General features: G+C 43.4%; 1 protein-coding gene across 1 annotated transcript in view; it reads left to right on the forward strand.

Annotated features, from left to right (window-relative positions):
* LOC109507780 (metabotropic glutamate receptor 4-like) overlaps positions 1–14,611 on the forward strand; it is a 250,799-nt gene that overhangs the window by 224,984 nt on the left and 11,204 nt on the right. Inside the window, exons 8-9 of the mRNA XM_019857434.1 lie at positions 6,955–7,091; positions 8,659–9,594. Of these exons, the coding sequence (XP_019712993.1) occupies positions 6,955–7,091; positions 8,659–9,594 (1,073 nt within the window). The remainder of the gene's footprint in view (positions 1–6,954; positions 7,092–8,658; positions 9,595–14,611) is intronic.

Here is a 14,611-nt window from a genome sequence, read left to right on the forward strand (position 1 = left end):
TAGTATCCAAATGACTCCCAATCCGAAGCAGATATCCTAATCAGAAGTGTGATGAAAAATTGGAGAGCATTTCTGCAATCATCAAATGTGGGCACAGCATGACACTAAAGTCTATCATTCATAAACGCCACCTGGAAAGAAAAAAAAAAAAAAGAGCCCTCGACACCAGTTTCGCTGATCAATACAAAATGGGCTGGTCATTTCTATCTGAACAGAACACATGAAAAAGTCTCAAGGACTCATGCCTGAAGTTGAACAGGAAGTCATCCAGTTTGCGTTGAACAGCCATTTTGTAACAATTCAAGAGCTCCTACTTTCACATGAATCCTCCCCGTTAATTTGCCAAAATAAAACCCAATCGAAACCAGTTATCTTAGATGCATGTCCTGATATTGTGAAGTGTGTTTCTGCCAACGCCGTCTAAATTTGCCACAACGTGGCATCCCACTTTGCTGATCATTTCATTAGTGGGTTCGTAGTGAAAAAAGGAAGTGCATTGGTCGCTTCTTACAGCTTCAATTTCCATTGTTTCTTATGGGAAAATTGTCTCACAATCTGACAATCTTCAATGTTGAGTCAGTGCCGCCCTTACAAAAGGCTTGAAAATTGAAAAAAAAAATGTATATATTGGCTGTCAATGTGTTTAATGCACATTGTAATTCCCCCCTTTTGGGGACACAAAGTCAGCGTAATCCTCCCATGACGGCCGGCTGCTTTGTGGTGTGGGCGTCATTGTCACCAAAGCAGGCCACACTGAAGCTCTAATCCACATCTGGATGAGTCAGCCCAGCTGTGGATCAGAGCGCCGCATCCTCGGCGATGAAATAAAGAAAAACGACTCAGCAGAATTACCACACGCACCCTTTTCATTCCGGATGTGTGAGAGGCTTTCAAATAAATAGATCGTCTTTGGGAGGGGGTGAAGAACAAAACCAAAACCCCAAAATAATGCACAGGTTATTTTCATCACGCTTGTGAATCTTGACAGCGGAAGCAACTGAACACAGAGTCCCTCCGCTGTGCCTCTCAGGACGGCTCTCCCATGTTCATACCTTGATTAAACGCTTCACCGGGCTGGCAGTGAGGCTCATCAAGCTGCTGTACGGTAAAGACGAGGCCTGTCTTTTTAGTGACACGTCATTATGGCGTGTCTTCAAACAACACACAGTTATCACGGTGATGAAGCAGAAAACGGAAAGTCAAAGCTTATCGTTGTTAGCGCTCCGACTGTAGCTCAGGGTCGTTATTGCACAACTCAGGTCCAGTAGGTGTTGATCGTCAGAAGGGCACTTTCCATTTGGTTAACACAGGCAGTTGCCTCGGGCCCTGTTTTCTTCTGTTTAAATCAATTCTCATCAGTTTCATCTTAAATCTCAAAGCATACTCAAATTCTGAAAACACAATCAAAGGTTTCCTCTGTTCTGATTGTTGCATTCCCCCCTCCCTTCCTTCTTCACGCAATGGGCTACTCCATCTCCGCACTGTGCATGTGCAGACCTGACTCAGGGCAATGGCTGCAAAACAAATTTGTTGGCAGGGTTGTGAGTAAGAAGACTCATTACCCCAATGGAGCAGAAAAAAAGCAGAAAGTGAGTAGAAAAGAAATAGCTTTGATCAAAGCTACACAAGGTTTCAACATTTTTGACAGTAACAAATGTGCGTTACTAACATCAGCAAGAACCAGATGCTATAGTAGCACTGTGGTCATGTTGGAATAATACAAGTGATGCTTTTCATCACCAAGGTGGGAGTACCGGTAATAGTATTAAAACAGTCAAAATGGTAAACTTTTTTAATGTTGATAGTGGTTCAATTCTAGTACAAGACCTGAGATGATTCAGTTATTAGTTGATAATCTCTACAAGAATTTGAGGGGCTTCATCTCAGGAAATCAAAGAATTTTCTAAAATTCACACGGTTTAGTTGATAATGTTCAAAATCTTTTGTGATAAATGTTATTCCAAGACAGCTGGAACACACAAAAATGGTTCTGTAACTATTAACTCAAGATGGCAGATAATTGTAACAGATTTTGAAAGAAAGACAACATAACTTAAATTAACTCTTATTCCCCATGACGTATAAATGCGTCTTGAAAATTCACTATGGTCGCCTACCTATGACGGATTTTTACGTCGTTTGCAATTTTTTTTTTTTGTGTGTGTCATAGTGTGCAGAAGGGTCTGATGCAGCCTCTGACTCAGGATCAGGCTTGTCTTCATCATAAATCATTTCCTATTTGTCCAGCAGGTGGCAGTGGGTGTAAGGGATCAGCCAGGATCATGCTGCAGAACAAGTAGAAGCAGAAGTAGAGGGGGAGAGGTGCATGGGGAGAGTTGTGGAGAATCATGGAGTCATGTGGAGTCGCGTGGAGTTAGTAAAGAGTGCATTCAAACCAGTAGTGATGGAGAAACCAAAATAATTAACCCTTGAAGATTTCTGTTGGGGAAGAAAATCTTCCACCAAGCATGACAAGGATGATGGAGTTACTGAAAGCTGGACGCTTCGCAAATAGCGAGCAGCAGCCATCAAAAGAGGCTCCGGGTGCACGAACATTGTGTGGATCATGGGGCCCGCGTGGCGCACCAATAGTGCAGCGAAGGTGCCGCGTCTGTCTTGGCAAAGGCAAGCGGAGTGAAAACAGAATGTGGTCGAAGACGTATTGTGTGCCCTTGCGTATGGACAATTGCTCTCTTTTGTATCACACCCCCAAAAAATTATGCAAAAATTGCCGGGTGGCGGGGGAAACACATGCACATGCATGAATGTGCACATACAGTACACTTACACAGTCGTGGGTCAGCAGAGCGAAGAGGAGGGGGCTCAGCACACATCCTTGGGGGGCCCCCGTGTTCATCATGATGGTGCTGGAGGTGTGGCTGCCTACCCAAACTGCCTGGGGTCTCCCCGTCAGGAAGTCCAGTAGCTAGTTACACATGGAGGTGTTGAGCCCCAGGTGTTCTAGTTTGTGGATGCGCTACTGCGGGATGATGGTGTTGAATGCTGCTCTGAAGTCGATGAACAGCATTCTGACGTGTGAGTCTTCGGTCTCCAGGTGGGTGAGGGCTGAGTGGAGGGCAATGGAGATGGCGTCTGCAGTCTTCGGGACCGGGATGATGTTTGTGGCTTTGAGGCATGTTGGGACAACAGCCTGGCTCAGTGAGGATGCCAATGAAGACATCTGTCAGCTCCTCAGCACAGTCTCTCTGGACACGACAAGGGATGTTGTCAGGACCTGCCGCTTTCCGTGCATTTGCCCCTCTGAGGGACCACCTCACGCTATCCCGGGAACGCGTCAGCACCTGGTCGCCACGAAGAGGTAGGGTCTTCTGTGCTGGGGTGTTCTTGTCTACCTCAAAGCAGGCGAAGAAGTCATTAAGGTTGTTCAGCAGAGAGATGGAGCTGTCACATGTCTGCGAAGAGGATTTGTAGTCTGTGATGGTCTGGATCCCCCGCCACAGGTTCCTGGTGTCTCTGCTGTCATTGAAATGGTCTGCGATCCTCTTGGAGTATTGTCTCTTGGCCAATCTAATGCCTTGTGACAAGTTGGCCCTGGCAGTCTTTCGACCCACCACGTCCCCAGCTCTGAAGGCAGTGTTCCTGGCCCTCAGGAGCCTGCGGACCTCACCTGTCAGCTGTCAGCCAGGGCTTCTGATTGGCCCGGATGGTGATGTTTCTGGTGACTGTGACCTCGTCCATGCACTTCCTCATGTAGGATATCACAGTCTCTGTATACTTGTGGAGGTCACGGATGCTGCTGTTGGTGGTAGCTGCCTGTTTGAACATACTCCAGTCCGTGGTAGAAAAGCAGTCTTGGAGTGCCTCTGTGGATCCCTCAGGCCACACCGGTACCTGCTTTCTAGCTGGTTTGATGACTTTAACCAGCGGCGTGTATGCTGACATTAGCATAACGGTGGTGTGGTCTGAGGCACCGAGGTGGGGGAGGGCTTTGTTTGACTCTGTGTATGATACCTACAGTATTTAGTGCATTGGAGCGTCTCTTAAAATGAAACAGAAAAAAAAGACATAAAAATCTTCATAAAATTATCCACGGCAGCAAGTTCTTGTGTGTGCAACCTGAATTTCTGCCAACACACAAGCTTCTTCCAATTCTAATAGTGGCTGCCTTAATATCATTGTCGTGGCAAAAAAGACAAGTTTCCCCGAATCGTTCTTTTTGTTTTAAAAAAATATATCTGAAGATTGTTATGCTATTTTGGAAGAAGACTATTTTTCACCAGAGGAGCTGTCGTCCTTTTCCACTTCTCACTTCAAGTCAAAGCACAATAAGCACTGATGTGCGTGTGTTTGTGTGTGTGTGTCTGTGTGTGTGTCTGTGCGTGTGTGCGTGTGTGTGCGTGTGTGTGTGTGTGTGTGTGCTAGAAATGATAGAACTGATTAAGAAACTATGCAGGCATCATCATTTTTGTATGGAGGCGAACTTCCTTTCGCTAGTCTAACGCAAAGTGATTGCATCAAACTTTAAAATATACTCGCACGCTGCTGAAATGATGTTGGCATCATATCTAAATTAAAGTGAAATCAGACTAGTGGTTGGGAATCACTTACAATGTGGGTGAGTTTTAGTACAAAACTTAAGGAGGAATACTCGTTTCAAAAATATTTTCGTACGTGTTGAATGAATAATTTAAAATACGTGAGCTTCTCTTTTTGAGGCAGGCAATTCAACGGTACTGTCATTCATTGAGATGAAAAATGTATCTCAAGAGTGTGAAAAATCTATTTGGAATTCTAAAATGATTATTGTTTAAGTGGTCAGGTGTTGCCAGTTGCTCCTCAGAGTCTTTGGATCTCGAAACTCTTCAGCACCTTCAGTTTCGATGACATGCTGTTTTACATGTAAGTTGTTGCCATATCAGCTCAGTGATGACTGTCAGCCTTTCTAAGTCATTTCTAAAGGGTCTGCAATCTCCGAAGAAGACTGCAAAATCCTATAAAACTCATCTGTACAGCTGCCTCAGCCTCGTCATCGCCCGTCGGTATTAACTGTCACTCCCTTTCACGGTGGTACGAGTCGTGCAGCGAGATAACATCCATGCCTGCGTTTAATCCCCCCGTGAGCCTGTGATGATTGCGGCCAATCGCTTCTCTAATCAGTATAAACAGATGTGGATTAGGACCAAATTAACCCTGAGCGAATGCCAGAAATTCGTGGAGTTATTTGGACATGACACCAACTCCAAATGTGACGTAGAATTTCGGACTTTATACTTGTGCATTTAACAATTTGTCATCCTATACTTAAGCAGAAAAGTAAAATTGCTTCTACTCTGCAGTGTGGATCCAATTAACAAACGGTTTCTGACCAGTATTGGAAAAGGAATAACACTAACGTCATCAGGAAGGAAACAAAAGTCATGCTTTGAGGTGCAATCATGGTTTTGCATGATTTTTGGAGGATCCTAAAGCAAAAGGTCTGTGAGGGTAGGAGGCAGTAGCAAAAGATCTATGGGGGTCACGAGACAGTTCACATCCAAACAGCAGCTCTCGCAGCTATTCTGTCATCCTGGAATGAAATTCAAGCAGAAGCTCTCCAAAAACTCACCAGTTCAAGGGATGCATGAATTGCGAGGCAGCTATCAAATACGAAGTCCTGTGTTGAAGTGTAACTTTACCTGATGGGATGCTTTTGATCAAAATCGCTTTGATTTCAGCGAAAAACAGAGGTTTCTGGAGCCTATCCCAGCTGTCTTCAAGCAGTAGGCGGGGTACCCCTTGAACCGGTTGCCAGCCAATCGCAGGGCACACAGAGACGAACAACCATCCGCGCTCACATTCCCATCTAGGGACAATTTAGAGAGTTCAATCAGCCTGCCATGCATGTTTTTGGAATGTGGGAGGAAACCGGAGTACCCGGAGAAAACCCACTCAGGCCTGGGAAGAACATGCAAACTCCACACAGGAAGGCCAGAGCTGGCATAGAACCCACAACCTCTGCACTGTGAGGTTGACGCGCTAACCACTGGCCCACCGGGCCGTGAGAAAAACATCCTTTGCATAATCATTTGGAGCGTAATGTATTTGTATGAATAACAATTCAAGGCCACAATACTCTAAAATGAAATAAAGTGAGCAAGATGATAACTGAGCAACTGACCATGTATTCTTAAGCCGTTGCACAAACTAGTTAATCGCATGCCGTTGCCTCGTATTTCAGGACCATCATACTCTGAGAAACATTGTCATCAAAGTTTTTGTGTTGATCGGATATAGTTTGGGAAAGCCTGAAATAGACAAATAATGGCAACACACAACACAAATGTGCATTTGACATAAAAGATTCTAACGTATTGGCTCGAATATAAGACGGTGTTTTTTGCATTGAAATAAGACTGAAAAAGTCGGGGTCGTCTTGTATTCGGGGTCTAGACATTATACCCATTCACGACGCTAGATGCCGCCAGATATCATTGAAGCGAATGCTGAACTTGACTCCCCAGGCCAAAGTGTACCCCTGCCACAAAGAATAAAAATAAAAATAGCGGTAGCACGAAGAAGAAAAATAAAAAATAGCGGTAAGAATGAAAAGAGAAGAAAATAATAGAAGAGATAACAGAAAATGGAGAAACGTAGTGACAATCTGGAGAAAAGTGGGTCGAAGATCGGCCAGGTTAACCGGCAGCTGAGGAGAAGTTATGATGTAATTTACATTTCAAAAACCAGAAGCCATTCATTTACGAATGTGATTGCACTTCAGATTTGAATGAGGCAAAATAACATGCTTTTTCTCTCAAATATATTGTTATAATCATTTGTTTCAGACATACTGTAATTATTTTCTTTATAAAAAATAATTTGGTGTTCAAAACGTCTTTTTTCAAACTTGAGTCACGAAAAAGAGGGGGTCGTCTTATAATCGGGGCCGTCTTATATTCGGGCCAATATGGTAATACATGACAATGAAATGAGGCACAATGATTTTCCCATTTCCAGGCATCGCAGGAAACCCAGTGCTCTTCAACGAAAATGGAGATGCACCCGGACGCTACGAGATCTATCAGTACCAGATACGAAACCTCACGGCGGAGTACAAGATCATCGGCCACTGGACAGATCAACTTCATCTCAATGTGAGTGACATAAAATGAACTCAAAGTTTGTGTCTTTGCTTGTTCGCTAACTCCTTCGCAAATCGTTTGATGGGTGCCATCTTCTGTGAGTAAATATCCTGAGGGCCTCCTTGAATGAGCGCATGATGAAAAGAGAGCCATGACAGACACATTTAATAGCATTTGTGCCCCACGGCGTCATTAACTGCTGAAACATAACACTGCGGGCTCAGCAGGCTGTGATGAAGTGACAGTCTTGTACCAGTCAACGGCATAAAAGGGAACAAAACAAATTGTGTTTTGAGAATGTGAAGAAGAAGGCCTTGGGCAGCCGAAAAGAGATTAAAGTTGAAACACATGAAGCAGCTTGAGAGAGAGAAGCTTTTGTCTTCTGTTTTTCTTTCAACAACCTGCTGCTGACTTCAGTTGAGTCGAGCGCACCAAGTGAGTTGGCTTTATTTAATTAGTTTGCTTTGTTTTTTTTTGTTTTTTTTTTAAATTAAATGCGCCTTTACACGCTACTGCCAGCTTTAGAAAGCGTGGCAACAAGTGGATAAAAGTAATTTTTTTAAAAAGCCAACTTTTTGGGAATGTCAAATTCAGATTTTCTTTCTTTCTCAGTGTTGATAAAAGACACATTCACAAGAAGAACCTGTAGGGGTGTTTTTCAATATGAAAGGGTTAGGTAAAATACGTAAAGTACAACGTCCTTGTGCTTCAGTCATGCATTTCAAGCATAATTTCAAGAATGGCACCATTATTTTTTTGCTTTTGTGACATCTCAAACATCTAAACCAGTGGTTCATAACCTTGTCAGAGGTACCGAACCCAACCAGTTGCACATTCACCGAACCCTTCATGAGTGAAAAATAAAAAAATATACCTGTATATTTTTTTACAAATTCAAGAAATAAAAAACGCATTTATTAAAAACAGAAAAAGACTCAAATAAAATCTCAAGACATAAGTGTAAGGTTTTTTTAATTGTGCACAAAATGAAACAGGCACTGATGGCCAAGCGGGCGTGTCATGACTAATTTGCATGTTGAGTTGGGTGTATCTTAACCTCCATGGCAGAGGTTCCATCGAACCCAGGTTAAGAACCATTTCTACAAAACAACATAAATAACAGAACTCAATGATGCGTGGTGTAGTGTCTGGTATGATGTATGCAACACAGGTTAGACTGTTCGAATTGCTTTTGATTGGGGCCGAAGAAGTGAGTCTCGGGTTTTGAATTTCACATCCCCGTCAGGTTTAGAATTCGTATCAAAGAGCTCAAGACCAGGATGGGGTGGGAAGATGAAGTTGAGCCACCAATTTACTGGATTTGGAGGTAGCTGTAGATACGGGACAGTGACTGGATGAAAAAGAATGGCGACGGGGATTTGAAGTTAAAAATCCGAGACTCACTTCTTCCGCCCTGATGTATAGAAAGCAAGTCTAACAGTCTGACCAGTGTTGCATACATCATACCAGACAATATGTCCCGCATCATTGGGTTCGGTGTGAAACGCGCGAAAGGTGAATCAATTCTCTAATTTTATGTGAAAGATGCTGAAGTCTGTTTCCTGTGCCTTCCTCCTAGGTTCGTTCGATGCAGTGGCCCGGCTCTGTCCGTCAGATTCCGTCGTCAATCTGCAGCCAGGCATGTCGGGCCGGCGAACGTAAGAAGATCGTGAAAGGCATCCAGTGTTGCTGGCACTGTGAGCGGTGCGATGGCTACCAGTACCAGGCAGACACGTTCACCTGCAAGATGTGCCGATTCGACTTGCGGCCCAACGAGAACCACACGGGCTGCGTCCCGATCCCCATCGTCAAGCTGGAGTGGAGCTCTCCGTGGGCAGTGATCCCGGTGCTCATCGCAGTGGCGGGCATCATGGCCACCCTCTTTGTCGTGGTCACCTTTGTGCGGTACAATGACACGCCCATTGTGAAGGCATCGGGGCGAGAGCTCAGCTATGTGCTGCTTACCGGCATCTTCCTGTGTTACGCCACCACCTTCCTGATGATTTCCACCCCGGACGTGGGAATCTGCTCCCTCCGGAGGATCTTTTTGGGCCTGGGCATGAGCATCAGCTACGCCGCCCTGCTCACGAAAACCAACCGCATCTACCGCATCTTTGATCAAGGCACCATGTCCTTGAGTGCGCCCCGGTTCATCTCCCCAGCCTCACAGCTCATCATCACTTTCACTCTGGCATCAGTGCAGCTGCTCGGCGTGTGTATCTGGTTTGGCGTGGATCCCTCCAAGGCCATCATCGATTATGAGGATCAGAGGACGTCTAATCCAGCGATGGCCCGCGGCGTGCTCAAGTGCGATATCTCCGACCTGTCCCTCATCTGTCTGCTGGGTTACAGCATGCTGCTCATGGTCACCTGTACCGTGTACGCCATTAAGACTAGAGGGGTGCCGGAGACCTTCAACGAGGCCAAGCCCATTGGTTTTACCATGTACACCACTTGCATAATCTGGCTGGCATTCATCCCCATCTTCTTTGGCACTTCGCAGTCCACAGAAAAGGTAGGAATACAGTTCTTTCAATTAATAATTAATTTCAATGAAAATCCTTTTGCTCCGTTAACATTGAGGGTCTCAGTGGTGTACGACATTGTCCCATTCCTACAGTAGCAACCTAACCCAAATTTGCACGGAATTTTTAAAATTGCTTTCAGTATGCTCTGTTCAGGATAGAGCTCCCTTCCTACAGTAGCAACAAGAACAAAAATGTATCGAATGTGAAATGACTGTAATTGCAACCATTCTGATGCATGGACCTAAACTGGGCAAGACATTTGACATTACAGCTTCTTCAATTACAGCTTCCACAATTTTAACCAAACTCGAGTTTGTCTTAGTTTTGTCACATGCATAATTTTGTCTTTATTGATGGTATTATGAGGCTGTTGTGTTGTCAACACCGGCATAACGGATTCCACTACTTGGCAGCAGTTTGCAGCCTAAACTGGTTGTTGAAGCTATCAAAAGTCAACAGAAAGACAGAACATTTGATTCAAATGAAATATTTTCTACTTGGAAATAAGATTTGTTGTGAAACAATTTTCCTTGGGTGTCTTGGAAGCATGCTAATGATTGTTCTTAGGAATGTCAAGAGATTTAGCTCTGAGCCCCGGGCTGTGTTACTTTTCTGCTCCGCATTTTCAATCCGCTGTTCCACTTTTCCTCTACTCTTTGGTTCACATAAGGCACTTCATGTTTAATTCGAAAAACAGTTGGGATACAATGGATTCTTGGGCTCCATCCCTAGTTCTACCTGCTACAGTCATTAGCATGGATTTACACTGTACAGTTCAAGTGACGCAATTCAGATATTTTTTTTCTGTCCTCAATTTGGATTTTGCCCACAATTGGTAAATGCAAAATGGCAACATAAATAAAAAACAATGGCATCAGATGACAGATGACGATTAGGCGTCTTCCATTCATCCATCCTTCCATCCATCCATTAACCAAGCCGCTAATCCTCACGAGGGTCATGGGCGTGTTTGACCTTATCCCAGCTCTCTTCAGGCAGTAGGCAGAGTACACCCTGAACTGTTTACCAGCCATTCACACTCACAATCACACCTAGGGACAATTTAGAGTGTTCCATTAACCGAGTGTGCATGTTTTTGGAATGTGGGGGGGAAACCAGAGTACCCGGAGAAAACCCACACAAACACAGAGAGAACATGCAAATGCTGACAGAAAGGCCAGAGCCTGGAATCGAACCCAAGACCTCTGCATTGTGTGGCAGACGTGCTCACCAGTCGACCACCAAGTCGGCATCTTCCAGATATTTATTGGATAACTGCCAATGCGAGTGCAGTGTAAACACACAGATCAGATAAACGTCATCAATCCAAGTTTGATGTGATTGAAGTACATGTTAAGAACACTCGGGATAACAAAGACAATGGAATGTGGTGTAAATATGAATATTAGATGTGTGTCCATTGCATAAGCTCAATTATTGCAAAAGGTGGAAAGTGAAGTAATGTGGAGGTTGCATTCGGAGAAGAGTCAGCCTTGGCCAAATAGATGGTATGGAACCTTTAATATCTGCATTATTTATGTTTACCTCCATGGTGTCACTGGCGTATGTTGACACTTGCGTTGAGTTATGTCCTATTCGAGCATTTTCCCATGTGGGTGGTGTCATGGATTCTTATCTTATCTTAAACACAGCCATTTGGGTAATGTGTCACTTGAAATGTACAAAGAGACAGGTTTAGGTCTGACATCGGAAGTGGGTACCTGGACCTACAGTGTGCATCCAGATAAGCATACAGAACAAATCTATGCTAAATTATTGAAATATGAGCAGACTAACAATTTTCCAAGTCATAGCATTCCAAGCTCATGTGGCCTCACACACTCACACTCTCACGCACGTATACTAGAACTCACACATCAGAGAGAGATGTTCTGTGTACATACTCATATTCCCAAGTCTAATCAATGTTTGTGACCTCAGAACCATTAACACGGATCACATTCAGTGAGGGCTCCGAATGAGCCGTAGGTCAAGAGGAATGCAACAGCAAGAGAGACAGCGGCTGGGGAGACGATCTGGGAATGAAGCCAAAGGGGGTATAACAATAGGATTGTGTCCAATTGAAAGGGGTCTTTTTTTTTTTGGGCCAGGCTACACGAAGGGGGCTTTGTGCGCTAACACCAGAGGAGAGCCAGGGACGGAAAAGCCTCACTGGCACGGACGCTATCAGGAGAACCAGCATGGCGTCAGACAGATGCAATAAAATGAATGCTCACCTCCTCCTCTTGGAGATTAAACAAACCAATACATCATAAAACCAAAAAAAAGACCCGCTCTGTGTGGCGGGTATGTCTTTTTGCTTGCCAGTTTCAGTCTTCCAAAATAATTTCAATTGTGTACGGCAGTGCAGAAAATCTGCATATGCCTGCAGTCAAACTAAATGCCATTAATAATGCAGTGTGTGACCCGCAGCACAATGTCTTGTTTTTATACGCTAGCTGTGAATCTGCATAACAGCTTGTTCGCACACCCACCTGCAGTTAATGCGCTAAAAGTAACGTCGCGTACCCTATCTGGCTGGTTTAATGTTAGCGCTCATCGGTATGTCTAAAAGCAAAAGTGAAACAAAAAAATGCTGTGCTTCTGCAGATTTATCGCAGGCAGATTAAACATCCGTTTGCTATAGTTTATGTGTATTTAAAATAGAAAATGTGTCATTGTTTCAAAGGAATTAAATTTTTTGGGTTGTCTGCAGATGCTTAAAAAGTATGAAGATCTAAAAAAAAAAAACAAGACAATCAATCCTTCGATGCACTTCTCAAAACTCTTTCAACTCCCACACGCAATAAACAGAACTCATTTTCCTTGGGGAACTTTTAGAAAAGGGTGGCTAATATATAATTTATCTGCACTCACTGTAAAAATTTACACTTTTTAAGTCAGGAGAGTAAAAGGAGTCTAGCCTTGACTCTTTCCCAAAAGCCAGCTGGAATAGGCTTTAGCTGAAACTTTCTCGAGTGCCAAAAGTGTCACAATCAATGTATGTACAGTATATGTATGTGTAATACATGCTGCATTTGTTTTTGTTTTTTTGTGGGGGTGAGCCTGACATTGGCTGGTGGCCTATCCAGGATGTTTCCTGCCTCTCGCCCAAAAGTCAGCAGGGATAGGCCATAACTTTTCTCAAGAGTGACAAATTTGCAATGCGTCTGCACTCACTATAATGCGTTACACAGTCAGTCTGCACAATATATCGAAAAAAATATTGTCAACGTGATATCGGCCCAGGCAATATGCGTATCGCAAAAATGTGTAATACGTTTCATATGGAATGTTGTTTTTATCTGACGTGATACAAACATCAGTGCGCATCGCCATCCAGTACTATAACAGTATCTGTGGGTATGACTAACATTAAATAATTTTTAAATTATACCCAAAATAAAAAAAGAAAATTTTGCAAGTTTTTATAATCATATTTTGGGAGCGAGAGGTATTAATTTAAGGGGCCTGCTAATGTCAAAATCTTAAAAATGTGTGATTTTATCTCCATATAAAACCTTGTTCCTCTTGTTCGTCACGACAGAAGTTGTTCATTAGCATGCACAACATCTTGGCTGGAAATGAGTCCCACTTTTATCACTTAAAAAGCACCTTCCATGGCCCTAAGCTATGCTATGGCAGGAAAACCAAAAAAAAAACATTTTAACTGGATTCATTGTATTGATCGCAGCAGGTATCTAAAATGGATGAGTCAGCGAAAAAAAAAAAAACATAGTTCTTGATTGCACCCTTAAGGGATTCTCGGGGCATTTTGGGCTTGTCATTTTCAAGCAATATAGCTGTGTTGAAAGAATAATCGGATTTTCATTTTTCAAAAATTGTCATTTCGGTTCCTTTAATTCGCCTGAATTAGCAAAACTACATAAAATCTGAAAAATGGTTTCGGTAGACAAAAGGAGGTTCCACTGATAACAATATTTAGCATTTTTTTTTAAATCATAATTTAAGCAATCCTTTATGGTACATTTCACTTCAGACTGCCGGTTTTCAATTTTTATTTTGTATATTTGTCCAACAGATTGTGCTACTTTTTCCCATTACAAGCGTGCAGCACAACTTCACACTTTTTCCTATTTTTCAATTTCCGCAGTTTTTTAGTTTTGTTTTTTCATTTAAAGCATGCAGCACAGTTTTACACCTTCTACTTATGTTCTGCACAAGTGTCTCAGTCCTGAAACAATAACCATGGCACTTAATAGTATGTATGTAAAAGGAAAGTGTGTGTGCGAGAGTTTTTGTGGTTAGTGACAAATGAGCGAGAATATTTAAAGGACATCTTAAGTGTTTCATCGTGACATAAACAGGATGGTTCTTATTTGGGGGGGAAATTACCTTGCATCAAAGCAAAATCACTCTTCATAATGGTGAAGCATGACAGGCCCTGTAACGCAGCACACACACATTGACACATCTTGCAGAGCAATTAAACGGTCCACTTCCTTCTGCTACAATCGCACCCTTCACTTGAGAGTACGTCCAAGCGAATGCCACGGGGAAGCGTTCTTCATTCTTCAAAGTGGGACATCTGGTCCTGCTCGTAACTTCCGCAACGTCTGCTTACCTGGAAAGCGATGGCCCAAATCAGTAGATGAGGAGGAACTCCCGGAACAAAAACGTGTGATAGAAGTCCCGGACACAACAGGTTTGAAAGCAACCAGCTCGCACAAAGAGGTTCTGCCATTGCCATCAATGGACTCACGTATCAAGCCTTGATTGTGGGATTCTTTATGAAGGCTTGCCAAAGTCCGTCCGTCCATCCATCCATCCATTCATTTTCTAATCTGCTTTATCCTCACAAGGGTCGCGGGCGCGCCAATCTCAGCTGCCTTCGGGCAGTAGTCTAGGTACACCCTCAACCAGGTGCCAGCCAATCGCGGGGCATGCATAATCGAACAAACATCTGCGCTCACACGCACACCTAGGGACAATTTAGAGTGTTCCATTAACCTGCCATGCATGTTTTTGGAATGTGGGAGGAAA

Source organism: Hippocampus comes, unplaced genomic scaffold (genome assembly GCF_001891065.2).
Source record: "Hippocampus comes isolate QL1 unplaced genomic scaffold, H_comes_QL1_v1.1 scaffold17, whole genome shotgun sequence".
NCBI lineage: Eukaryota > Metazoa > Chordata > Actinopteri > Syngnathiformes > Syngnathidae > Hippocampus > Hippocampus comes.